This window comes from Cibotium barometz, chromosome 38, assembly GCF_041138505.1.
Source record: "Cibotium barometz isolate CiBa-2024 chromosome 38, ASM4113850v1, whole genome shotgun sequence".
Classification (NCBI taxonomy): Eukaryota; Viridiplantae; Streptophyta; class Polypodiopsida; order Cyatheales; family Cibotiaceae; genus Cibotium; species Cibotium barometz.
Window position 1 is genome coordinate 7,630,298 of NC_141083.1, and position 26,589 is coordinate 7,656,886.

Consider the following 26,589-nt stretch of genomic DNA (forward strand, 5'->3'; position numbering starts at 1 on the left):
ACGTGTGAACGTATGTCTTCGGTCATTGTATACATCAGGTGTGGACAGGTCTTAAGTTCCACGCAGGCGGCTGACCTGCACGTTTTTTCTGCGTGGTATCACCTATTCGCGTCTCTCACAGAATATTTACAGAAGACGAAGCACTGCGCTGGCCCTTGCCAATACATCACAGCTTGAGAGTTGAGACTGGTTTGTTTTGAGAGAGAGAGAGAGAGAGAGAGAGAGAGAGAGAGAGGTCTCCACACACACATACCAAGAATATATGGAATCAGCCATTGTCCACTGTACCGTGACCTTATCGTCATTTGCACCGTCAACCGGTCACTCGCGACTACCTTCCTGCAGAGCCTTGTAAGTAGATCTATTCCTCCACATATTCTCGAGGCTTGTTCTGATTTTAGTAGTTTTGGTAGGTAAAGTCATTTTCTTTCTTATTTTCCTTCTTTGAATGGGAAAGCGAAGTAATCTATAAGTTCATCTCCTCTCTATTGAGATTGTCAACAGAGAATGTTTGTAGTATACAGTCTTGGTATCAGTAGTTAACAAGCCCGGAAAAATCAGAGTACCATTTTGTGGAGCATTGGCATTGCACCATTTTTACAACGAGGCACAAGATACTAAATGAAGACATTTACCAGCAAAAGAGAAGTCATGTATCTAGCCCAAGCTACCCTGAACTATTGTTCTGTTTTATCTACAAGAAAGAAATAATACAATTCAAATTCAAGTAAAAGATGTGGCTGAGAATGAAGACGTCAAATCACAATCCTATGATCTACTATGCACTCTTGGCTAGCATTTTGCCTAGAGAGAAACGCTCTGTGAAGTCCAACATTGAAGAAAGTAGATGAATGTGATGATTTGGCTACCCACATATATATATGCACCATTGCTCCTAATCGGCCAATAGTATTACTGTCAACCAATTGTCGTCACCATTGCCACATCATCGTTGCCATGTGTCACCTACGTTGTGTGACCCTTGCTTGTTAGTTGCTATTTGATGTTTGGCTTTGCCTGACATACTCGTAGGTGTGTCACATTCTCCTCACTTGCATTGCAGCTGTCCTCAGCTGTACGGTGTCCATATAAAGTGCCCTTTCGTAAAAGGAAAAGATCCAATCAAAGCTCATCCAAGATACCCAAGATCCCGAACACTACAAGACCACTTTGCGTCCACTATGAAGGCTCACATTCCATCTTGGCTGAGTTAGCACAAAGACTTGCAGAGAAACATGCGGGATGACCAACTTCCGCTTGATCAATCACTCTCCGTTTGTCCAACCATCCATGGAAAAACATTGCAAACCTCTGGATAGTGGCCCACGAGAAGAGCACTCTAGAGAATGGCCGAGCAAAACTCTGCTATCCAAACTCCAGCTACTAATGCATCGGTTGAGATGGAGCACAAGAACTGCTTGCACTGTCTGAGATGCACTCTGAAGGAAGATGGTAGAGCCAAGAACCATACTTCTCAGAAATGCTGCACCAAATCTGTACCCATCAGTACTGCTCGGCACCTGCATGTCTAAACCAACCATGTCCTGTGGAACATACTCTAAGTAACACATCTGTTGATACACCGAAGTCAAAACCCCGGTTGTTGTCGGTACAGTCTCCAAGAAATCTGTCTTGTGAAGATAGACAAATTTGATGACATGTCTTGTTGTGGTGCCTCCATGACATTAGACACTAAAGATACTACACCCAATGCAAATGGTAGGTGAGAGAGTTCTCACGAACGACCGCTGAGCTGAAGTGATCACCATTGAAGCCGAAGATTCTCCACTGAGTGCAAATGGCAACCATGAAGACTCTTCCCCAGACTTCCTCTGCTTGTATTTGTGGCTTAATGTGGGCCTGATGTAATGAAGCACCCTAGGTGTGTGTTGAACTCAAGAAATGAAAAAAGCTGAAACATGCACACATGCATCTCTTTCACAGTCATCCTTCAGTTATGAAGAAGCCTCCTCCTTAGATTGCTCCTCTGGTTTTGAAGAAGCCGCCTCCTCGGATTGCTCCTCCAAGGTCTTCAGACAATCCTTTGCGATGTGCTTAGTGGAGTGATGAGTCACAATAAAAACATTGTCCAGCAACCATCTTGGCGTGACGCTCTTCAACAGTGAGGCGAGTCACCCAGGCTCCCCCACTTGCCTTGTCCTTACCCTTGTCTTTGCCTTCTATTGCTCCTGTTGTTGTTGAGTCCTATACTTGGAACCCTTCCATGTCTCAAGGGTTGTAGCAAGATGAACATCATTTGAAAGATCACGGGGCTGATGTGCATGGACATTTGCATGCAAAGGCGATTTCAAACCATCCTCAAATCGTGTAGCATGCAATGGGTTGATCGTCCAAGGTCTTCAGGCAATCCTTTGCGATGTGCTTAGTGGAGTGATGAGTCACAATAAAAACATTGTCTAGCAACTATCTTGGCGCGACGCTCTTCAGCAGTGAGGCGAGTCAACCCGGCTCCCCCACTTGCCTTATCCTTACCCTTGTCTTTGCCTTCTATTGCTCCTGTTTGTAACATGCGTTGCGGAAGCGTGTTCATGATTAACGCTAAGCAAAAAAGATAATGCTAATCCTATGTTTAGCAAAGACACAAAAGAGAAGGAGAGATAGACCTAATCTACTGTATATTGCCAAAACATGCTATATATACAATGATCTTGCTGATTCTCAACTTCATGATGCATACCAAAGATCCCTGCAACCCTCTACTTGCAATCGGATAAGAGAAGCTCATGCTGATCCACCACTATGTCCTTGCTGCCTTGCAGACTCTGACAAATGGATCCTCTTGATCTTTGAATGATGATTCTAATGAATGCCTAATGATCCTATTTATAGGAAAAAGGAATGAATTCATAATCAAGTCGGTTTTGTCTATTTTACCCACAAAACATTGTCCAAAAAGTCATATTTTGTTCCAAACTATGTCCAAAAAGTGTCACAACCATTGGGCTATGTCTTGGGCACTTCCTGGAGCCTGTAGGGTTGCAAAATCCACTCTAAATCTTTCCCTAAATCTACCCATATATTTGCTAATGAGAATATCCATGTCTATGAGCATCGGGATTAACGGATGCACATGACATCCCCTCCTATTAAGCTTGGAGCACTGGGGTAATCCATACACCTTTGCTCCGATTTCATTCTGGTCCAATTGCAGATTGCACTTCATATCCATCGGCTCAATCCCCAAGCTCTCTGCTTGGTCTTCAAGTTCTCTGGCTCGGTCTCTGGATCTTCTGAAAACTCCTCTGAAACTATCAAGATAACCTCATCCTCCTCCAAATAAGATTTGGAGAGATCCATCTCCTTGGGAACTATCGGGTTGACCTCATCCTCCTCCAAATAGGATTTGGAAAGATCCACTTGCTCGATCTATGGTTCTTGTTCTGGTTCTGGTTTGGCTTTTGGCTCTAGCTTTGACTCTAGTTCTGGTTCTGGTTCTGGCATGTGCATCCCGGGTAATGGCACCTCCTCGGAAACACCTCTTTCTGTGATCATGTCTCCCGAGAACTCGTCTTAGAAGCTCTCTTTTTGTTGGGTAAATGCTCTCGATCATGGCTTGCTTCACAACCCTAGGTGATTCCTTCTTGGCCTTTGTTGATGCTGCCATGAACTGTGCCCATGTCTCCTTGAGCTGTGTCCATCGTTGCTCATACAGAAGCTGGCCTTGATGCGCCTCTTCTATGAGTTGTTGCCTAAATCTGGCCCTGGCGATGATTTGTTCATACTGGGCAGAGCATTCTTGTTCCCTTTTGTATCATTCTTCATCTTTCCGTTCTCAACGACTTTGCGAAGTCTTGAGAAAGTCATCGTCCATTGTCTCTGAACTCATGATATTGTTTTGTTGTTTTTTCTGTTGTAATCAGCCCAAAAAACCCTAACTCTAGAGTTCTACATGCTTTCTAAACTCCCTAGGATCATGCTAGGCTGAAAACTAGACTTTCTAGCACTATACTATGCTGAAAATGAGCAAAAAGTTGATGCAAAAACGCAAACCCTAATTTTGCTTGTAAACCCTGAAACGCAAACCCTCATTTCGGAAACCCTAATTTAGCATGCACCAAACATAAGCTAAGGGTTGTCCTAGGATGACCTACGCTCTGATACCAATGTAACATGTGTTGCAGAAGCGTGTTCATGATTAACGCTAAGCAAAGAAGATAACGCTAATCTTATGTTTAGTAAAGACACAAAAGAGAAGGAGAGATAGACCTAATTTACTGTATATTGCCAAAACATGCTATATATACAATGATCTTGCTGATTCTCAGCTTCATGATGCATACCAAAGATCCTTGCAACCCTCTACTTGCAATCGGACAAGAGAAGCTCGTGCTGATCCACCACTATGTCCTTGTTGCCTTGCAAACTTTGACAAATGGATCCTCTTGATCTTTGAAGGATGATTCTAATAAATGCCTAATGATCCTATTTATAGGAAAAAGGAATGAATTCGTAATCAAGTCGGTTTTGTCTATTTTACCCACAAAACATTGTCCAAAAAGTCATATTTTGTGTCCAAACTATGCCCAAAAAGTGTCCCAACCATTGGGCTATGTCTTGGGCACTTCCTGGAGCCTGTAGGGTTGCAAAATCCACCCTAAATCTGCCCATATATTCACTAATGGGAATATCCATGTCTATGAGCATCGGGATTAACGGATGCACATGACACTGTTGTTGTTGAGTCCTAGTATTGCTCCTATTGTTGTTGAGTCCTAGACTTGGAACTCTCCCGTGTCTCAAGAGTTGGAGCAAGATGAACGTCATTTGAAAGATCAGGGGCTGATGTGCATGGACGTTTTCATGTAAAGGCGATTTCAAACTATCCACAAATCGTGTAGCATGCATTAGGTTGATCGTTGTAACGTGCAATAAGGCCTTCTTTAAACTTGTGAGTTTATGCAATCCACTTTACTCTTGGGAGAGAAGAGAGGAGAGAGAAGATAGAGAGTCGACATGAGGTTGGGTCCCAATTACCACTGAAGGCCACTGCCCCCCTTCCCCCTCGGCGAGCCCTGCTTGCAAGCAGGAGTATTTACTTGTATTTCTTTGGAGAACTTTGTACAACGAGTATGAATGATGGGCAAAGGACTACCCAACACAAGGACGAAGTTGTGACATAGCGGAAGCCTTCATGCCTTAATCGCAGCCCTTAAGCACCCTATAGGAAACTTGATGCAAGATGATGAGAGGAGAGAGATATAGATAGGTTTTCTAGTATATTGTATCATGTACATGAAAAAGGTTACATGTATTCTGACCCCAAAGGGGTACTCACTACTTCTACTGATACTAACTAACTATGACAGAACTCCAAAGGGAGTGAGATGAGGAATGAGCTTACATGCTACTTCCTTATATATGTGCATATGCTGTTGGTTGGCCAATTTATGTGCTGTCGGTCTATTGGTTAGTCCTCTAACATGAAATATATAGCATAAAATGCCAAACACTTCATGTTAAAATTAATATACTGATAAATGTTGCCGACTGCTAAGTGCTTTTTGCCGATTGGTTTTGATGAAGATGCATGTGATAAATGCACCTAATATTGTTGCCAAATGAGGCTAATTGTAGAGATAATCATGGCACTGCATGTGTGCATGTGACATCCCCTCTTGTTGAGCTTGATGACGGGAATTCAACCTTTTCTGTCTTAGACTTTGGATGTCTGTCATCATCCCTTGGCTGCCTTGAGATTCCAACTTTGTTATACTTACTTCTGTCCTGCAACTATACTGAATCTCTTATCCTGCCTTTGATTCCACTCCATGATTGGGAATGTGCATCTGTTCCATTGTTGTCTTCTAACCTGCATACCCTTGTCCCTGAACGCACTGACTTTTGACTGATGAGTGAGGTTGATCAAGGCACCGAACTGAGGCTGCACCTCCTGTTCCCGGGAAGCCACTGAAGTACTCTTTTGAGGACCTAACTTCCATGGACTAAATCCTGAGGATTCACCTAATGCACGCTTGACCTTCTTGATGCTTCTTAACTGCATGCGTTCACCTTGCTTGGACTTCCACATCCCTTATGACAATGCCTTTGAGAACTGTGACAATGCCCTTGCGGTGTAAGCATGACGCCCTTGGGATACGCTACTTACAATTGGTAAGCTTTGATGCGTAAATAAAGAAGCAAGTAGCAAGAGGGAGGAGTAAGACTCCATGTTCACATACCTTGGGTAGTGTCCTACATGCTCGCTTGCATTATTGCTACCATGTGTTGGTGGAACAATAGAGAGCAGATTGTAGGGAGCATGGGCACTTGAGAGGGTAGTATGAGTTGCAAATCTACACCGACAACCACATTGTTTGCAATACTGTTTTCATATGCATTGGTATGGAAATCTAGTTAGAAATGCCCATGCCCCTATGTAGATTCTCCAAAGATTAATATACACTATTTGAGGAAGGGGTCAACCGTTCCGCCTCATTGTGCGTCTCTTGTCAATTTAGCAAATTATATCTTGTATTGAGCATGTTATCCATTAAATCTTGGTGCATTTAACTGTATTGATTAGCATTGTGTTCAACCAAGTCGCACTAACCCGTATGATCATTTCTCTTTCGTTCCCTTTAAACTTGATTTGCGGGCCTGACTATGTCAACCAAACAATAGCACCAAAACAAATGTAGGCGTCTCTCCTCATCCTTCCAAAAAGGTGTACTATTGCAGTCCAGATCCTTTGTGCCTCCTTGCACTCCCATAAGCAATGGTAAATTGTCTCTGAACCTGGGACAGGCTAGCTAGCACCAATGACCAATCTCCTATGGCCGATGGCAAGTCCACCATGTAGACATAGTTGTTACGAGGCACGCCTCTAACGGTTAGAGGCGTATATATATATATATATATATATATGTTTTTTTTTTATTTTTTTTTCTGGTTTGAGTCACACACACTCTCTCTTTCTCCCTCATTCTTTCCCTCCCTCCCTTAAGCTTTTCTCAAGACCCAAAGTTCAAAGTTCAAACTTCAAACACACTAGGATGATGATGTTTTTTATACCCACTTTCGCAGCTCTCTCTATACTCTACCGATTCATTTCAGTTCATTTCATTTTACTTTGTACCCTTGAATCTTGATGATGTATCCAGATGATGATGATGGACTATTTTAATCTCATAGGTCATTTTGGCCTTTTGCACACGTTTAATGCAGCTTTCTTTCTTTCACAAACACACTCTCTCTCCCTCCCTCAAGGCTCATACATACACACTCTAGTCTCTCTCTCTCTCTCTCTCTCTCTCTCTCTCAACTTTTACTATATATATTATATCTATATATCACTATACATACATACATACATATATATATATAGTACATATATATATGTGTGTGTGTGTGTGTGTGTACACACACACATACATACACACATACATACATACATACATACATACATACATATATATATATATATATATGTGTGTGTACATACATATATATATATATGTATATATATATGTGTGTGTACACATATATACATATTACACACACATATGTATATACATATATATATATTTTGGGATGACGTCTAAGAAGACTGGCGCTTCACAGTGCGGAAAGACACACTCAGGACTCAAAGGTTCAAGGTGATGGTGCAGAGTCAGGAAACGGAGCCGTGTGAGGGTCATCATGGTGTCATGGGGGCCTAAGCAAGACGAAGTGGAGGGACTTTGCGCCTTGGTGAACAGGAGCAGGCAAATGATGGCATAAAGGTCAAGACCCGCCTGAACAGGTTGAGGGACAGTTTGGCTGCAGCATGGCAAAGCAAGTCTTGGTGTCAAGGCAAGCTAGAGCGCTCAGTCAGGTGAACCAAAGCCGAAGAAGTGCAAAGGTTCGAATGCCAAAGGTTCGCGGTGGTTTTCACTTGGTGTCAGGTGGGGCCAAAGGCACTTTGTCACAGAGAATCGATGCACTTATGCACGGAAACAGGTTGAAGCAGGGCATAAAGGTCCAAGACAACCAAGTGCAGGATTTGAAGTGGTACAAGATGGGGCAAACCAAGCTGGCGTCAGTGAGGTGGGCAACTCTTGTCCAATGAAGATTCGGCACAAAGAGCTCAAGGGGCATCGAAGAGCATCAAGGCTCACAACAACGCTCCAACAAGAAGGAATGTGAAGTCAGATTTGAAGAAAAGATGTTGCAACCAAGTTGGTGTCAACTCGGCGACAAATCTCGACTTCCTTGAAGACTCTTACTTTCCGGGCAACGCTGCATTGCCTCAGGTAATCACTCTTACTCAGCTCAGACAGGAGCTTCGACGAGACCACGCAGTCACCTTTCAATTTTGTGGGGATTGGGGGACTCTCAAGCGGGGGCTTGAGGTCTAGGCCTTCAGATGAAAAAGACAAAAAATTTGGAAAAAGATAAAAATCCAAAAATATGCATAGTTTTTATTTTGTAAACGGGTTAGACACTGACCTTGCTCATGGCTATAAAGCAGGGTAAAGACCTCCCGTCCTTCAGTAATATCTATCACGTTGCACAGATGCGTTATATGAGGTGCATACATCCAACCTTTGGTTTCGAAAGTAATTGACAAGGGCGTCAATTCTATAAAGGGGGGGTGTATGTGACGCGTCGGCCGTTTCGGCTAAAAAACGGCCGTTTCGGCCGTTTTTCGTGACTTGTCGCGGGATTTCTATCCGGAGGGACTTGGTGCTCGAGGGGTATGCTTGACCGCCCCGAATATAATGCATCTATATGGGGAGGAAGTGCTTGGAGAGGCAAGGCATGGACCCATGGTAGGCACCTAGACGCACTCACGCACCAGGGAGGCACGTTAGGCCTCCCGCGTTGCGAGTGAGGTTTGCGGGTGCCGAGTGCCTCCGGAGGATGCCCTCCCCACCTTGACGGAGTCGGGACCGAAAGCGCCGACGGGACCGAAAACGGTGGAAAAACGGCATGCTCTCCCAAAATAGTTGTTGTGTAGTCTCTCTGTCCAAAGAGTGGGCCTCTACACAAAGCAAGGTCTGATAAAAATTTGAGGCAATACTCCTTAGCTAATTTGGATCAGTATGAAAATCTCCCTGAGAATCTTGCAAGCATCTCAAACTGTCCCTATTGTGCAGAGGTCCATGTGCTCTGAAAAACAGTTTGTTGCATCTGCCACCCATCTGTGACCAAAATGCATGATTATCATGAAATGCAAACTCAGCCTGCCTATCCATGGCCACCTGTAACTCAGCTCTAATAGTGGACAAAAGGTCTAGAATCCAAGAGGACGCAGGATGATTCTCGTGTTCCCTCTGAAGCGTAGCCAACCTGCATCTATAGCTCGCTCCTTGTCTAGAGCCACTTCTTTCTTGGCCAAAGCAACAGAATGATAGTGCTGGCTCCCAAGTTTTCTGATGCACAGGACAACCGGGCAATGATCTGATTTGGTAGTACCTAGCAAGATGGCAATAGAGCCTCCTCTATCCACGCCCCAATCATCCACATAAAATCTGTCCAACCATTCAAAGATACATCCATCCCCGCTTCTACGGTTATGCCATGAATAAGATGAGGAATTAGGCCTCCTCTGGAAATCATCCTCTGTCCAACAATCCCTGCCATAGAAGGAAAGCATAAATCTCTCCGAGGAGGCTCTCTCCAAGGGGTGTCTTCTACCCTCACGGCCACCCTTTTTGTCCAATGGCTGCTCAACCATATTGAAGTCTCCTCCAACAATCCAATGATCAGCCAAGGGAAGAAGATTTGTGATGGTGCCCCAGAGGACCATCCTCTCTCCCCATAAATTAGGCGCATAGATATTCAAGATACCTAGCTTCAATCCCTCCTACATGACCAAAATCCATTGTACCCTGATAACACCATGGCCAATAACATGAGGCAAAGTGATACTAACACGGAGATGCATACCCCACTTTTGTTCCCTTGTGCACTGGACTAAAAAGTGTCCAGAGAGGATCTTACCAGTTTTACCACATTGAAACATATCCAATTTGTGCTCCTGCAAAAGCAACACATCCATAGGTCCACCAATAATGGCAGGGTGGAGTTGACCTTAACAAGGCACTTCTACTGCGCATAGCCTCCCTAGACCCTGCACATTCCATGAGATAATCCTCATGGTAAAGACAGGATTTTGGATCCGGACCTAAGCAAACGCTTGGCCAGAGTCTGGACCCGCCTCTCATAATGTTGTAGAAGGGGATAATCCTTGAAGTAGAGTCCAATGTCAGCATGTTCACTTTGTCCTAGACTCTCCACAGTCTTTGCATACATGTGCAATGCATGGGTGCCCTACGGAACATCGTGACCTAAATCTTGTTGCACATCTTGAAAGGCCTCATAAGATGCCAAATGTCCTGTGTATCCATACCAAGTGCACCCTGCATATTGTCCATCCCAAGCAAGGAGGATTCAAAATAGTCATTCTGCCTGATGAAACATCCTTCTGTGAGGATGACTCTACAAACTCATTGCTATGACCCAATACATCATCACTATGTACATTGTCTTTGGGAAAGGCCTCATCTTGTGCCCCAGCGTTACCACCTGGAGGGTGGCTGTGAGAAACGACTTGCCACTCCTAGAGAAAGGCTGGCGGAGGTAGCACAATAGGCTGTCGCTTGGTGAGTGCGTTTGCGCCGCCTCCTATGACCCCTAGCCCTAGGGCAATCCCGCGCAAAGTGTCCCACTTGGTGACAGACCCAGCATTGGTCAAGTCTACCAGACATTTCCATACGTCGCTTCAAGGAACCATTAGGTCTCGAAAGCAGCACAAAATCCTCAAAGGGCTCACTATCACGAGCCAACACCGTAACCCTAGGAATAACATTGACCGAGGAAGTGACTACCTTGACAGCTGAAGTGGGAAAACCTTAGGACCAGCCCAAAGGCTGCCCCAATGGCCACCAGCAATGGCCAATAAGCATGAGGAAGACCTAGGAATCTGAGTGAGAAGTAGCTAGTGTATGGTAGGAAGAAAATCTTCCTTGGGCCCAGAGTAGAGGGGCTGCTCTTGAGCACTTCTGAGCTGCCTCCTCTGCATCAAAGTCTACTCGGAAGAATCCTCTCCCAAGTAGCCTCACATCTATAAAGTGGAGTGCGGAGTAAGAAGGCAATGCACTAGTACCCAATCGCGAGCCTGGATACGGGAGGGGTGAGAGCCAAAGATTTTTCCAATGAGTGTCGTCTTGGAGTCTTTCTCAATTTCAGCGAAGAGCAACTCAAGCTCAACTTGTGAAAAATGGATGGTTTGCCCACCTAGTCGGAGGAGGTTGATTAGCCATGATGCTAATGAGAACGGAAGGCCGACTTGAAACCTGTTAAAGAAAATTCCATACTTGAGCGCAACAAAGGAAGGGAAGCGAAGAGAAGAGGGGCGGAAGGGAGGGCAAGAAGGGCAAGAGATGGCAGCGGTGACGGGAGAAATGGCAGGCAGAAGGGCAAGAGCAAGGCGGTGAAGGAAAGGTTGTATGGGGGACAGGATGAGGTGACGGGCAGGGCGAGGTGAAGGCAGGAGGAGGAGGGGTGTGCAGCAAGAAAGGGATGGCAAGCAGGAAGTGTGCGCAGCAAAGAAGGGGAGGCCGGCAGGAGGTGAACAACAATGGGAGGAGGGGAGCGAGGCAAATGGCAACCAGGGAGAAGGTGAGGCGAAGGGAATGGCAAGTAGTGCACAAGGAGGCAATACGAGGAGCTCCTGAGAGAGTTCTCTTCCCATCCCATCTCAGACGATTAGTTAGCTCATTTCTCATCTCGCTCCCTTTGGAGATTGGTCGTAGTTAGCATCAACAGAAATAGTCAGTAAACCTTTTGGGTCAAAATACATATAGAGTTAAGGTATGCAAACTTCACATATTCTAATGTGAAGCTGTGGGACTTGCAGTGCTCGGTGATGTGGTTTCACGTGTTGGTTTTCCAGTATATTGTGTTATGTACATGAAAAAGGCTAGTAGTCATTCCTTGACTAGTAGCCACACTCACCCTACCTTCATCGCGCGAGGACCAACCTCCTGTTGACAACGGAAGTCTTCGCGATGGAAGCGTTTGGAGTGTTGAAATCTTCAATCTGTCACGATCCTTCATGACAAAAGTCTTCAAGAGGATGAAAGAAACCCTGGGAAAGCTTCCCCTATGGTTCAACTTGAGAAAGAAAGGTTGAAATTAGGGTTCTCAACAAAAGACCAAAAATTACAACAAATATAAGAGTTGTTTTGTTGAATTTTAGTCATTGGGAGTGTGTGGGAGAGTAAACACTACGTGGAAACAAACACTCTTGGAAGCTTGGAAAATACACTAGAGCTTATGGAGTTGGAAAGAAGAAAGTGCGGAAAATATAGCTAAAAGGCTCATGAAGGGGGGCACCTACTTCTAGAGAGAGAGGGAAGAGGGATGGTGAGATGTCCACCCTAGGTGTCAAGTAGAGAGGACAAGTGACTTGTGGTGCAAGCTGGGATGGACACATGGTTGGTTGCTCCCTTTGTACAAAGGGGATAAGGTCTGGGCGGTGGACATTGAACTTTGTCTGCCTCGCGACATTAGTTTGTACGAACACAGGGCTAGTCATAATTTATAAGTGAGTTTTGGTCGCCCAAAACTTAATGAAGTGTGTACACACTCACTTATAAATTAATGCTAATTCTTAAAGGCTAGGTTTTTGACCAATACTTACTACCTGTCACATGCCACATAACCATGTCAGCAAACAGTTTCACACGCACGGTTCACAGGCTGGTGTCCCCTTACCTAGAACTACACATTGGTCAGGTAAGCATGAAAACAGCATACGGTTTCAATTGCAGGCAAGCACATAAAGATGCTATGCAATGTAGCATTGGTATGGACAATCCCCGTTCATGAGACTATACCAAAATAGACATGCTCCAGGTAAGTACAGGAGGTACCAATTTCCAAACGCAATGGATTACCAATTCTCTAGGCATTTCCGGGCATGTATTCACAGGCACAAGTCCTAACGGAAAGCCAAGTCCATAGTATCACATGAGTGGTATCAATCCCCAGCATATGCGACTGCCATGGACTCCAATCCAATGTATATACATAATGAGAAAGCACGGGTGGACCAATTGGGTGGCCAAATGGTGACTTGTCTTTGACAATTTAGTTTGGGTAAGAAAATACCCGAGACTTTGGTGATCTGTCTTCACAATGAAATTAGCCCCAAGAAGGTAATGTTTCAATATGGTAAGTGCATGAATTACAGCCAAGATCTCTTTCTCATAAATGCCAAGAGAGAGCTCTACGTCATGCAATCTACGGCTTTCATAAGCCACGCCATGTCCTCTTGATTTAGGAGAGCTCCTATGCAATTTCTAGATGCATTACATTCCACACTAAATGGCTTTTGCAAATCCGGAATGATCAACATTGGACCATGAGTAGTTGCATCTTTCAATTTGAGGAATGCATCCCTGTACATTAGTTCATTTGAATATTGCCACCTTCTTTGTCAAATCATACAAAGGAGAAGTAGCCGAATGAATATGTGGTAGTATGTCATGTGCATCCGTTCATCCCAATGCTCATAGACATGTATATTCTCATTAGCAAATATATGGGTAGATTTAGGGACAGATTTAGAGCAGATTTTGCAGCCCTACAAGCTCCCGGAAGTGCCCAAAACATAGCCCAATGGTTGGGACACCTTTTGGGCATAGTTTGGACACAAAATATGACTGTTTGGACAATGTTTTGTGGGAAAAATAGGCAAAACCGACTTGATTACGAATTCATTCCTTTTTCCTATAAATAGGATCATTAGGCATTCATTAGAATCATCATTCAAAGATCAAGAGGATCCATTTGTCAGAGTGTGCAAGGCAGCAAGGACACAGTGGTGGATCAACAAGAGCTTCTCTTGTTCGATTGCAAGGATCTTTGGTATGCATCATGAAGCTGTGAATCAACAAGATCATTGTATATATAGCATGTTTTGGCAATATACAGTAGATTAGGTCTCTCTCTCCTTCTCTTTTGTGTCTTTGCTAAACATAGGATTAGCATTATCTTCTTTGCTTAGCGTTAATCATGAACACGCTTCCGGAACGCATGTTACATTGGTATCAGAGCTTAGGTCATCCTAGGACAGTCCTTAACTTATGTTTGGTGCATGCTGAATTAGGGTTTTTGAAATTAGGGTTTGCGTTTTAGGGTTTACGAGCAAGATTAGGGTTTGCGTTTTTGCGTTAAATCTTCGTTTTTGCATCAGCTTTTTGCTCATTTTCAGCATAGTATAGTGCTAGAAAGTCTAGTTTTCAGCCTAGCATGATCCTAAGGAGTTTAGAAAGCATGTAGAACTCTAGAGTTAGGGTTTTTGGGCTGATTACAACAGAAAAAACAGCAAAATAATATCATGAGTTCAGAGGCAATGGACGATGACTTTCTCACGACTTTGCAGAGTCGTCGGAGACAGGAAGATGAACGATACAAAAGGGAACAAGAACGCTATGCTCAGTATGAACAAATCATCGTTGGGGCCAGGTTTAGGCAACAACTCATAGAAGAGCTTCAAGAAGAGGTGCGTCAAGACCCACTTCTATACGAGCAAAGATGGACACAACTCAAGGAGACTGTTAGAAGTCATCTCCTGTCTATATTTATACACCAGGGCCTCTGTTGTGGGTGTGTCCGCCCTGTATAAGGTGTTTTATGATTTTTCCTCACTCCCCGTATTTTTTCATATTTTTTTTCATTTTTTCTAGTGGTGGGGAGGGATGCCAGAGGTTGGCAGGAGCACTCCAGGGCTGGCCGACTGTCCCAACAGTAGTCCTGTGGTTGGCCGACTGCACACAGATGATGCGTAGACTTTTGGACTGCTGGCCAACTGCATTCACACAGTCGTGGGCATCTTTTCTGCTGGCCGACTGCATTCACACAGTCGTGGGCATCTTTTCTGCTGGCCGACTGCTCTCCCAGGGGCATATAAATAGGCCCCTTGCCCCCACCACTTCCTCATTCAGTTTTCTCGGGATCTTGTGTATAGAGAAGAGTTTACACACCTATCTCTCTGTGTTCTTGTGCTGTTTATTTTCTGCAGTCTACTTGCTCTTGTCTACCCAAGTTTGGTTATCATTTCCGCTGCATATTCTGACATGGTATCAGAGCCCTAGGCTCGAGATAGATCTTGGGAGTTTTTCTGAGCACGAGGGGGAGCGTTAGGCTGCTGATTGGTGGACTGTTTTGGGCTGTACGGGAAGAGAAGGTGCAAGAGGAAGGCGGGCTAAGGTGCTGGACAGCCACTTGCAGGTTTTCAGATTTTTTACTGTCGACAAGGAAGGACCGAGAGGCACAGGCACACATGTGGGATCGTGTCAACGTCAGGGTCCGGTCGTTTATTTTCCTCAATTGCACACCACGAGTGATCAATCATGTGAAGCACATGACGCTGGCGAAAGGCATATGGGAGCACTCGGCTTCTTTGTATAACAGGGTATCACCCATGAAGCGGATCTCCTTGGAAGTGCAAATGCGGGTTATGAACCCTGCAAAGTCTTCGACGATGCGGGAACACATTAACAAGCTGAAGGCCCTTCAACAGGAAGTCCTACAAGTTGGGAAAGAGATATCATCTGAAGACATGGCCATCACTTTGCTGTCCCACTCGCCTGGTCAATATTCTGCTTTCTATTTCTCGTTGATTACGAGTGGCAGGCTCAGCACCATAACCTGGGAGGAGCTTGTGCCAATGGTCTTGGACCAAGAGGAACGTTTCACGAACCCTCCTCACAGCGGAGGTTCGGAGGCCTTAACTGGCCAACGGTCGAAAGACCGGAATAACAACAAGGGCAAAGGGAAGGCTTCACCGGAGAAGTCTTCTGAGAAGAAGCCTGATTCAGAACGAGAGAAGCTGAAGGCCGAAAGATCTTGTAATGATTGTGGCGAGAAAGGCCACTACTGGAGGAAGTGCCCTAAGCGGACAGGAAAGAGTGCTGATTCCTCAGCCTCAGCTGCAAAGACTCCGGCATTTATGCACTTAGAGATGGTGGACTCCGATGCGAGCGAGGAGGCAGTTGGCTTCACCGCGAAGGATACCCGGGAATGGATTCTCGACAGTGGTGCTTCCAGGCACATGACTCCATCCCGTGACTTCTTTCTGGATTTGAAACGGCAGTCAGGTCGCATCTTTATTGGCGATAACTCCACTATTCCGATACATAGTGAGGGCCGGATGGAGATTATTCCCGACGGCAAGGGGGGCAAGCATGCTTCCCGTGTTCTTTATGTCCCTACTCTGGGTTTTCATCTTCTGTCAGTGCATGAGGTATGCAAGATTGGCTTTCGGGTGGAATTTGAGGAGCATTCAGTTGCTCTAAGGGACCGTGAGACTGGCCAGGTTGTTTGGGAAGGCGGTGTGGAGAATGGTATCTACAAGCTCTCTGCACTCTCCACATTGACAGGTTCTTAGGTCGGAGATTTGTGGCACTTTCGTTTTGGCCACTTAAATGTGGATGCATTGAGGCGAGCTTTCCGGGACCAGATGGTGGTTGGCTTGCCAGATGTTGGTTGTAGGCAAGGGCGCTGCAGTTCTTGCATACGTGGTAAGCAGCACAGGGGATCCTTTCCGAAGCAGGCTTCCAGGCGGGCTTCGAAACCATTGGAGTTGATTCACACTGACTTGTGTGGACCTCAGCAGATACCATCTTTGGGAGGATCTCTCTATTTCATGCTGCTTGTTGATGATTGTACCAGATTCACGTGGGTCTACTTTCTTTCCCAGAAGGACCAAGCTTTTGCTCGGTTCAAGGATTGGCACGTGATGGTGGAGAAAGAGTCTGGATTTCAGGTTAAGACTCTCAGGGCTGATAAAGGAGGTGAATTATCCTCGACTGTTACAGATTTTGTGCAGATCATGGCATCAAAAGGGAACTGGCCAATACTGGATCGCCTTCGGAGAATGGAGTTGTTGAACGCAAGAACAAGACTGTGGTGGAGATGGCGAGGACCATGCTGGAGCATCGTGATCTTCCTCGTCCACTTTGGGGTGAGGCTGTGGCAACGGTTGTCCATACCATCAACCGATCTCCGACGATGTCAGTACCCCATATGACTCCATTTGAGGCATACTTTGGTAGGAAACCTGATGTCTCGCACTTCCGTGTCTTTGGGAGTGACGCGTATGTATATATTCCGAAGAAGCAGAGGGGGAAGCTTGACTCCAAGTCCCGCAAGCTTGTATTTGTGGGGTATAACTCTCTTTCCAAGGGATACAGGTTGTATGATCCAGACAGGAACGAGATTGTTGTTAGCCGAGATGTGGTCTTTGATGAGCATGTTCCAGTTTCCACTGTCGAGGAGCCACCACTTCTTGGAGATCCAGAGGAGTCTGATGATGATTCCCAGTCTATCATTCCAGTTGATCCACCTCAGTCATCACAGGAGGTTGAGTCCGCAGCTGGAGTAGAGCCCCCGCGACCACAGGAGGCTCCACGATCTGTTCGAGTACCTAGGTGGTTGTTAGACACCCTTCGGGAGTCAGGTGTCACGGAGCTACCCTCCGAGTGGACCACAGAGGACGGCCCTCACAGATCACATAGAGTCCGAGATAAAAGCAACATAGCAGAGCTTCTTCAGGTGAACTATGCTTTGATGTATCGTATCATGCGGGATAAAGAGCCCACTTCCGTAAAGGAAGCCCTTTCACAGGATACTTGGAGGAAAGCCATGCAGGTGGAACTTGATGCCATCGAGAAGAACAACACTTGGGAGTTGGTACCGAGGCCGTCGAAGCGGTCAATCATTGGTGTCAAATGGGTCTTTAAGACCAAATACGCGTCTGATGGGTCGGTGGACAAACACAAAGCGAGACTTGTGGCTAAAGGTTATGCTCAGCGGCCAGGCATCGACTACGAGGATACCTTTGCACTGACAGCGAGGATGTCCACGATTCGGACCATTCTTGCCCTTGCTTCTTCTCATAGGTGGCATCTGCGTTCCTTAATGGTGACCTGCAGGAGGAGGTGTACGTTGAGCAGCCTCCAGGCTTTATTGTTCCAGGATCTGAAGGGATGGTTTACAGGTTACGTAAGGCCTTGTATGGTCTTAAGCAGGCTCCCAGGGCTTGGAATCAGAAGATTGATTCCTTCTTTATTCGGACTGGATTTCAGAGATCGGTTGCAGATCCGAACCTGTATCTCTTTCGGGAACGCGGCATGGTCACACTTATCATCCTTTATGTGGATGATCTCATTCTCACCGGCGGTCATGTGGAGCACATTGGAGTGACGAAGGCTGCCTTGTCAAAGGAGTTTGAGATGACCGACTTAGGTTTACTCCACTTCTTTTACGAATTCATTCCTTTTTCCTATAAATAGGATCATTAGGCATTCATTAGAATCATCATTCAAAGATCAAGAGGATCCATTTGTCAGAGTCTGCAAGGCAGCAAGGACACAATGGTGGATCAACAGGAGCTTCTCTTGTTCGATTGCAAATAGAGGGTTGCAAGGATCTTTGGTATGCATCATGAAGCTGTGAATCAGCAAGATCATTGTATATATAGCATGTTTTGGCAATAGACAGTAGATTAGGTCTCTCTCTCCTCCTCTTTTGCGTCTTTGCTAAACATAGGATTAGCGTTATCTTCTTTGCTTAGCGTTAATCATGAACACGCTTCCGCAACGCATGTTACATAGTAAGAGCATAATCCAAGAAAACTAGGAATCTCATGCAACGATCTCAATTTGGGCCAATTCTGAATTGCATCATTCTTTGTAGGATCCATCCGCACTTCATCTTTGGACACAATATGCCCAAGATAATGTATCTCTGACAAGAAGAACTCACTCTTCTTTGTATTTATGAAGAGTTCATGGTTACAGAGTTCTTCAAAACAATAGCCAAATGAGCTCTATGCTCTTCTTCGGTCTTGGAGAAGAGACTAGGATGTCATCAAAGAAGATACCTATAAATTTCTTGTACCCACGGAATATGCGATCCATCATTCTATTGAATGTAACCGGGGCATTTGTAAGACCAAAAGGCATAACAAGATACTCATAAAGCCCAAATGTTGTCCTGAAAGCAGTTTTATGTACATCCTCAGGTACCAGTGACCACATGCACTTGATGATACCCACTCTTGAGATCAATTCGGCTAAAGTATGCCGATCCATCCAACTTGTCAAGCATGTTGTGTCTATGTGTGGAATCGGAAACCGATTCTTGATGGTGAGCTTATTCAAAGCTCTACAATCCACACACATACCAAAAGATCCATCCTTCTTTTGAACCAAGAGGACTGGTGAACAATATAGGGAAGAGCTTGGTTGGACCAAACCCTTCTCAAGAAGTTCATTTAACTGCTTGATGATCTTGTCTTTTTGGGATGCAGTCACACGATAGGTTAGTCTATTAGGTGGTGAGCTACCCGGCACAAGATCAATGCGATGATCTTCCGGTCATCCGAGTGGCAACTCATTTGGTAACTCATCAGCAAAACAATCATTGTACTCTTGTAAGAATTTCAGTCTATCATTATTAAGAGTGTTTACATGCACATTATTTTCTTCAACATGATACAAACCAAGTACGCAAAACACTCTTTTTCATTACTTTCTTAATTTGTACATGAGATACAGGTGGAATGGTATCACCCTCTGCACCGGTGTCTTCATCAAGACATGCCAGGGTCAGGCTACGTACCTCTAGCATTGAGACTGGACACTACATAGGAGATTATTGCTAGCATCACAATGTGGCACATCTGGAAGGCTAGATGCACTGAGGCCATGGAGAGCACTTTGATTTATGATACCCAGTGCATTTGTAGGATCTGGTGTGATATTATCCACATACTCATGGCCTCTTGGGCCAGGATTCAGGGACCTTCGAGGGCCGTAGAGAGAAAGCGTGGCCGATTTATGAGAGAATGGAATCATGGCATTTTTTTCACTTGATCTCATATGGGGCCTTGCTGACAGCACAAGGCACCTGGATTCCCCCTTGCTTGGTCTAAAATCTCCCTTTTTTGTAATATTTTTTCATACTTAATAGAAGTCTCTTTTCCGGGGAAAGAAAAGAGAAATGAGCTGAAATGCTACTTCCTTATATATGTGCATATGCTGCTAGTTGGCTGCTTGCATGTGCTGTTGGCCTGTTGGTTAGTCCTCTAACATGAAATATATGGCATAAAATGCCAAACACTTCATGTAAAATATTGATAAATATTGCCGATTGCTAACTGCATATTGCCGATTGGTTCTGATGAAGATGCATGTGCTAAATGCACCTAATATTGTTGTGAGTTGAGGCTAACTGTAGGGATAATCATGGCACTGCATGTGTGCACGTGATAGAAGTAGACCAAACGCATGCGGAACCATATGCTGTCCAAGATGCCTTGAATAACTCTTCAATGATTGCTATGCAATGCCTGAACTGAGGGATGCACATATGCTGGCTGAATGTTGAAGAGGATCTTCGCGGAGGCCATGGGACTCTAGCATAGAGGCTAGGCACACACAAGTGCTCTTGGAATGCTTGTAGACTGATTTGTGATGGAATGAATAATGCTATGGACTGGGCACATATTTATATATGGAACTTGCTGCTGGTTGGTTCACAACAACACCTGTCAGCCTGTTTTTGGACAAAGAAAAATGCTATTTAATAACTTTAAATGCTGTGCATCATTTCCAAGGTGTATCTTATGCTGAGGAGCTGGCCAACTGCTGCTTGCATGTCTTTTATGCTGGCTGACTGCTGTATGGAAGCTTCTACAGGCTGCCGACTGGCTGCCTATGCCATCCATGGTGCTTCATGATGGCGGACATGCTTTGTGAAGGGTGGCATAAGCTTCTTAGACCCATATGCATGGCAACCCCGATGATGGGGTGCCTTATGGATTGGCCCATGTGCAGGCCCATGTTTATATATGCCCCTATGATGCTTGCTAATGCAATACCTAATGCTGGGGTTGACGTCTACATGTACCTATTTGAAGAATTCTCCAAGTGGGTAAGAGGACTTACACATGTAGACGCTCTGTGACTTTGGAGATTGACCTACGTAGCTCATGCGTGACATGTCCCGGACCGGGGCTCACAATGGGGCCATGGCATATGACAGAATTGTTCCTAAAAAGGTAATCCTACTTTGTAGTGATGTAGAGCGAGTGTGTCACATAGCACACTAGTGTAGGGTACATGTGACATTCCCTCTTGCTTAGCTTGGTGGGAGGTTCATGTCTTCCAAGTAGTCCGCCAAGAGTTGGGGGTACTTTGGAAAGAACTCTTCGTTGAGCGGTACGGCTTCATGTGGGTACAACGGTCCTTGACTTCGTGTAGAACTATCTTTGTCTTCAACTAGATGCATGCTTCCATCTGTGGAGGACAATCTGTTCAGGCTCAATTACTTCGGCTTCGTCTACCACGTCTGGTTGTTTCTCATTTGCGATATCTTGCAAAGCTGGAGCAATGTAGGGCTTCAATCAAGAAACATCCAACTGTGTAGAAGTTTAAGCTTCATGGAGACATCACTGATCTTTTTGATGATAGGAAAGTGTTCGAAGCTGCAAAAGGAGAGTTTGGGACAATGTTTGCTCACTTGCTTCGATCTCTGCTTCATTATCCGGAGATATACTCAATCCCCTTCTTTAAAGTTGACATCTTGTCTGGACTTGTTGGGCTTGCTTGGATACACCTCCTGTGCTTTGGCAAGGTGCTCCTTGACGGACTCAGTGATCTCTAAAAAAGTTTTTGTTTCTTCTACTCCAAATTCGCTCTTTTTGGCATTGATGTTGAGCTCATTGTCTCACAATAACTACAACACCTTTTCAACATCCTTCTCATGCTACTCTACAGTAGCAAAAAAGATGAGTATATCATCTAAAAAGATGAATGCACACTTTTCTATGAGCTCCACAAACACCCGAGACATCATTTTGTTAAACGTTGGTGCATTTGTGAGCCCGAATGGCATCACCACAAACTCGTAGTGACCACATTCAGTCCTAAAGACTATTTTTGGAATGTCAGTTCCTAAAGACCCGAACTTGATAATAATAGTCGCTATTGAGATCTATCTTCGAAAAGAACTTTGCACCATTGAGTCGCTCAAGGATATACTCTATCCTATCTTGTGCATTGGGAACTTGTTTTTCACTGTGAGCTTATTGAGTGCTCTGTAGTCCACACATAAACGTGCGGACTTATCTTTTTTTTGCACAAACAAGATAGGTGCAACAAAGGGAGAGGATGAGGGCCGGATAAATCCAGCTCGAAGTAACGAGGAAAGCTGCTGCTCTAGTTCACCCTCCAATGCATTACAAAGGCGATAGGGAAACTTACTGGGAGATTCTGTCCCAAGGACCAACTCAATGTGATGATCCTTAGAGTGATTGGGTTGGAGTTGCGGTGGGAGATCATCCTTTAGCATAATATCTTGAAATTGTGCTAGGAGACCATCTAGCTTTTGCGTCAAAGGGGTTGCTCTGGTTGAAGAGCAGATTGCTGGCTACGGACAGAAATCAAAGTGCACTCGGCTCCTTTTTTGATAGCTCTTTGGGCTTGGATATGTGAGATGAATGGAATACTGGGAATGCTTCTATCCCCGTAAATAAAGACAGGCTCAGGAACACCATCAACAATTGTGAAAGTGTCCTACCTCCAATCAGGAATGGGTGCATAATCCTTAAATCATTGAATTCCGAGAATCATATCACACCCCAAAAGAGGTGAGACACAATGAAGTCTTGCTGAAATGTGGCCTTTTGAACCTTAGCTGTTGGCCTTATGGGAAATGTGAGTGTGAAGACCGGATGTGAACCCGTCTACGTCCTCCAGAGGTGAAAAGTCTAGTGAGATTTATCACTAAGCTCTTCAGATTTTCATGAACAAAAGCATACAAAAAGCAGGAACTTTCTTGCTGATGTGGAATGTGCTTATGTTGTTGATGAAGCCCAAAACTTGATCTCAATGCAAAATTGCAGGTCCCAAAACTGGTGTCAAAAGCACTCGTCAAAGCATTGGTCAATGCCAACGCTGGTACAAACTTGTACACAACTGGCCCAAACTGCAGAGATCTGGTCCAAAGCAGCCTGAACTGGTCAAAACTGATCAAAAACTGTGAGGGGAGCCCATGGGACCACCCTACAGTTCAAGGCATCAACTCACATTGAGAGATGAGGCTCCAACAATAGAACCTTGAGGATCTTCTTGCAGTCTTTAGCCTTGCACCAGGAACCTCTGTTTGCTTCTATTGATCCTGTATTCTTTATAAATTCACAGTTGGATAAGTACAAGCGTGCGTGCGCGCGCACACACATACACCTACCACTTACTTTTGCAAGCTTGGTGCACCATACTCAAACGTGTGCATGCTGGTTTGACACATGCAAGTTTCGTTTTTCATCTTAAATCTCACCATTTCATATCGATTCCTTTTTTTAAAGGTCTTCCTCATCATTAATTTTTCTGTCATTTCATTGATTTTTTTTTTTCATACAATATTCTCATCTATGTATACACACTTATTGATACATCAGTTTGTGGCTGGTTGGTTGTGATACAGGGTGGCTAATAAATATTCAAATTTAAGGGAGAAATGGAGTCACGTTTACCCTAAGAGGTCTTGTTCGTGTCACGTATTGGGGAGAACAGATGGTGCTGTCCCTAGCGACACCTTTGGGGAAAGTAATCTGAGCAATTCTTTGAGTGCGGATAATCTCGAGGTCTCGGTGCCTGCTAGTGCCTTTGAGGAAAGTAATTTGAGCAATTTTTCGAGTGCCGAAAATCTCCGGTTCTCTGTGCCTAGAAAGGATTTCGCAGCTTCCATTAGTACTGGAGAACGTGCTATTGGAATCCTGACTGCAAAAATAAGACAAGAGTCAGAAATTTTCTCCCCAAGTGAAGCCTACAGTGACCGGCCTTCAGAAGGTTTTACTTCAATTGATGTTGCAGTCAAAGCCATCCGCGATGGCAAGGCAAGATACATTTTTTTGCTTTGCTATGTTTGAAATTGGGTTGAGATTAATTAACGGCAGCTCTGCTCGTAGAAAATTCTTAGTGATGTAAACCGTTATTTTCAAAAAGCAAAGTACGGTCTTTTAATGATGCATTTATTGTCTTTTAGTTTACAAGAGACAGTATTGCTTTCTGCCCATGGGCCTTTTTATTTAAAATTTGATGTTGCCATTCATGCCTTGCATTGAATAAGCTTTTTCTCTTTGAAATTGCTGTTGTGCTCTGACTTTACTGGTGTCATTGGTCTCCCCGATCTGCATCGATCAATCCCTGGAAACAAAGATATGTGTGCTGCACAATGGAGTAAAGCATGTTCCTCTTGTCTCCACCTCCTCCATGATTTTCTGGAGCTCTGTGTGCTCGCTCGTGAGATCCATCTCTTGGCTGGGCTTGTTGGGTGGAGAATTATAGACTTGTGCTGGATGTGGGAGTGTGCTCATATATATAGTGTCATCGTGACCCTGTACTTCTAGCTGGCTTGGTCTATTGTTCAATCTGGCTGGTGGGACTGTCAAAGCTTTTGTAGAAATCCACAAATTAATAACCTAATTTGTACCCTTAGAGCTTAGCTCTTCTATAATTTTCAATTATGGATCGCTCTGGTGATATATTGGGTGAAGAACAGAGATCATGTATTAGGGCATGGGATGTTGAATAAATCTGGTATGGGCTGGTTCTGTATGTTGTAGAAGGCCTCAGTGTGGGCTTTCCAGATCATTGGGTGTGTGGCAGTATAGAATGCTGTGGGCTGTTTATGTGTAAGGGAAGTAGGAATGATTGGCTCCTAGGGGGGTATTGGAATGTGGAAATTAAGGACAAGTGTGGGAGACCTGATGAAATAGTGAAGTATGCTTTGACCACTTCCATGTGGCTGACAGTTAAAACCTGCTGACTGCAGCCATCTAGGCAACTTATTAAATATCAATAAACCTTGGGCTGTCCCCTCCTAGAGTAGTGGCATTGGCTTCCCTATCTGGCCATATACATATCATCATCATCTCTAGAAGTATCAATGCGTTTTCCTTGAAATGCAACATCTATCTTGTTTCTCTACTATTCTTGCATTAAGTTTCCCAACAACAAATTTTCCCCTGGTGAGAGAAACTCTTTCTTTGTAAAGTGCATGGAAAGGTGACCTTGGTTATTACCTGGCTATACCTTTGGAGTATGGAGATTGCTCAGGAGGAAAGGAACATTCTGTGATGTACAAGGAAGATGGACTATCGTAATATGGATCATCATAGACTTGGCATGTGCGATAACACTAATCATGCTTTGAGCGTGTGGACCAAAAAGTATAGCCACCCCACAAGATCCAGGTGCTCCACATACTCAAGTCTCATCTGCGTATTCTGACTCTTAAGTGTAAGCCATGTACCATCCGCAAGCTTGTGTGTGTGTATTTTTAAAAGACGAAATCTTCACCAGTGGTAAGGATTGCCATCTTTGACTGCTCATCTTTAAAATACACGAGCGGCTTTTCTTGTGTGTCATCTTTTCCAAACTGCCAAGATCTTTTATTGTTGGGCTCTTTTATTCTGAAGTTTCTGTGACTGTTTGAGTTTCTGTCTCTAGTGGCTAGGTTATCATGTTGTGCCCATGAATTTCAGATTTAGGGTTTTTACTTCTCAATCTTATTTGCTGGCCTGTGATGTCCCAGAGAGAGGGAGAGAGAGAGAGAGAGAGAGCCAATCTCATCCGTCTTTTGATTTCACAGTTTGTAATTGTTGTCGATGATGAAGATAGAGAAAATGAGGGTGATTTAATAATGGCCGGCTCTATGGTCACGCCCAGTTCTCTTGCCTTTCTTGTACGGCATAGTACAGGAATTGTTTGTGTTGCTATGAAAGGTGAAGATTTAGATCGGCTAAAACTTCCTCTGATGGTGGCTGATAAAGAGAATGAAGAGGCACTTCGCACCGCATTCACAGTCTCGGTGGTGAGTGCCTTGCCTTTGCTGTTTTTTTGTCGTCGACTCTGCTGTCTGTAGTCCTATCACGTAATTATGAAATAATACTTGTACGCACATGCACTTCTCAATCTGTGCTTCATCAGGATGCCAAATTTGGGGTTACGACTGGAGTGTCAGCCAGTGATAGAGCATGTACGATTCTTGCCCTTGCCTCCCCCCACTCCAAGCCGGATCAGTTCAGAAGGCCAGGTCACATCTTTCCTTTGAGGTACAGAGAAGGTGGTGTTCTTAAAAGAGCCGGGCATACAGAAGCATCTGTGGATTTAGCATGTATGGCAGGCCTTGCTCCAGTTGGAGTATTGTGTGAGATAGTTGATGAACGTGATGGGTCAATGGCACGCGTGCCTTGGTTGCAGGACTTCGCTGCAAAAAACAAACTCCCTATCATATCTATAGCTGATCTAATTAGGTGTGTTGAACTGATGGCTCAGCTGCCTCCAAGTTTCTAATTGAATCAATGCTCCACTTCATGGGCTAAATATTATGGGCATTTTTTTAAGTTTGTGTGTATCATCCCTGACATTACCTATTTTTGGTTATATTAGATACAAACGCAAGCGTGAGAAGTTGGTTGAAAGGACAGCTGTTGCACGCTTGCCTACTAAATGGGGAACCTTTGATGCTTACAGCTATAGATCAAAGCTGGATGGCATTGAACAC

General features: G+C 44.5%; 1 protein-coding gene across 1 annotated transcript in view; it reads left to right on the forward strand.

Annotated features, from left to right (window-relative positions):
• LOC147616290 (putative bifunctional riboflavin biosynthesis protein RIBA 1, chloroplastic) overlaps positions 1-26,589 on the forward strand; it is a 27,502-nt gene continuing 913 nt past the window's right edge. The window contains exons 1-5 of the mRNA XM_086777359.1: positions 1-351; positions 23,506-23,917; positions 25,675-25,896; positions 26,013-26,338; positions 26,475-26,589. The exon at positions 26,475-26,589 is cut by the window's right edge and continues 15 nt beyond it. Of these exons, the coding sequence (XP_086633485.1) occupies positions 263-351; positions 23,506-23,917; positions 25,675-25,896; positions 26,013-26,338; positions 26,475-26,589 (1,164 nt within the window). The 5' untranslated portion in view covers positions 1-262. The remainder of the gene's footprint in view (positions 352-23,505; positions 23,918-25,674; positions 25,897-26,012; positions 26,339-26,474) is intronic.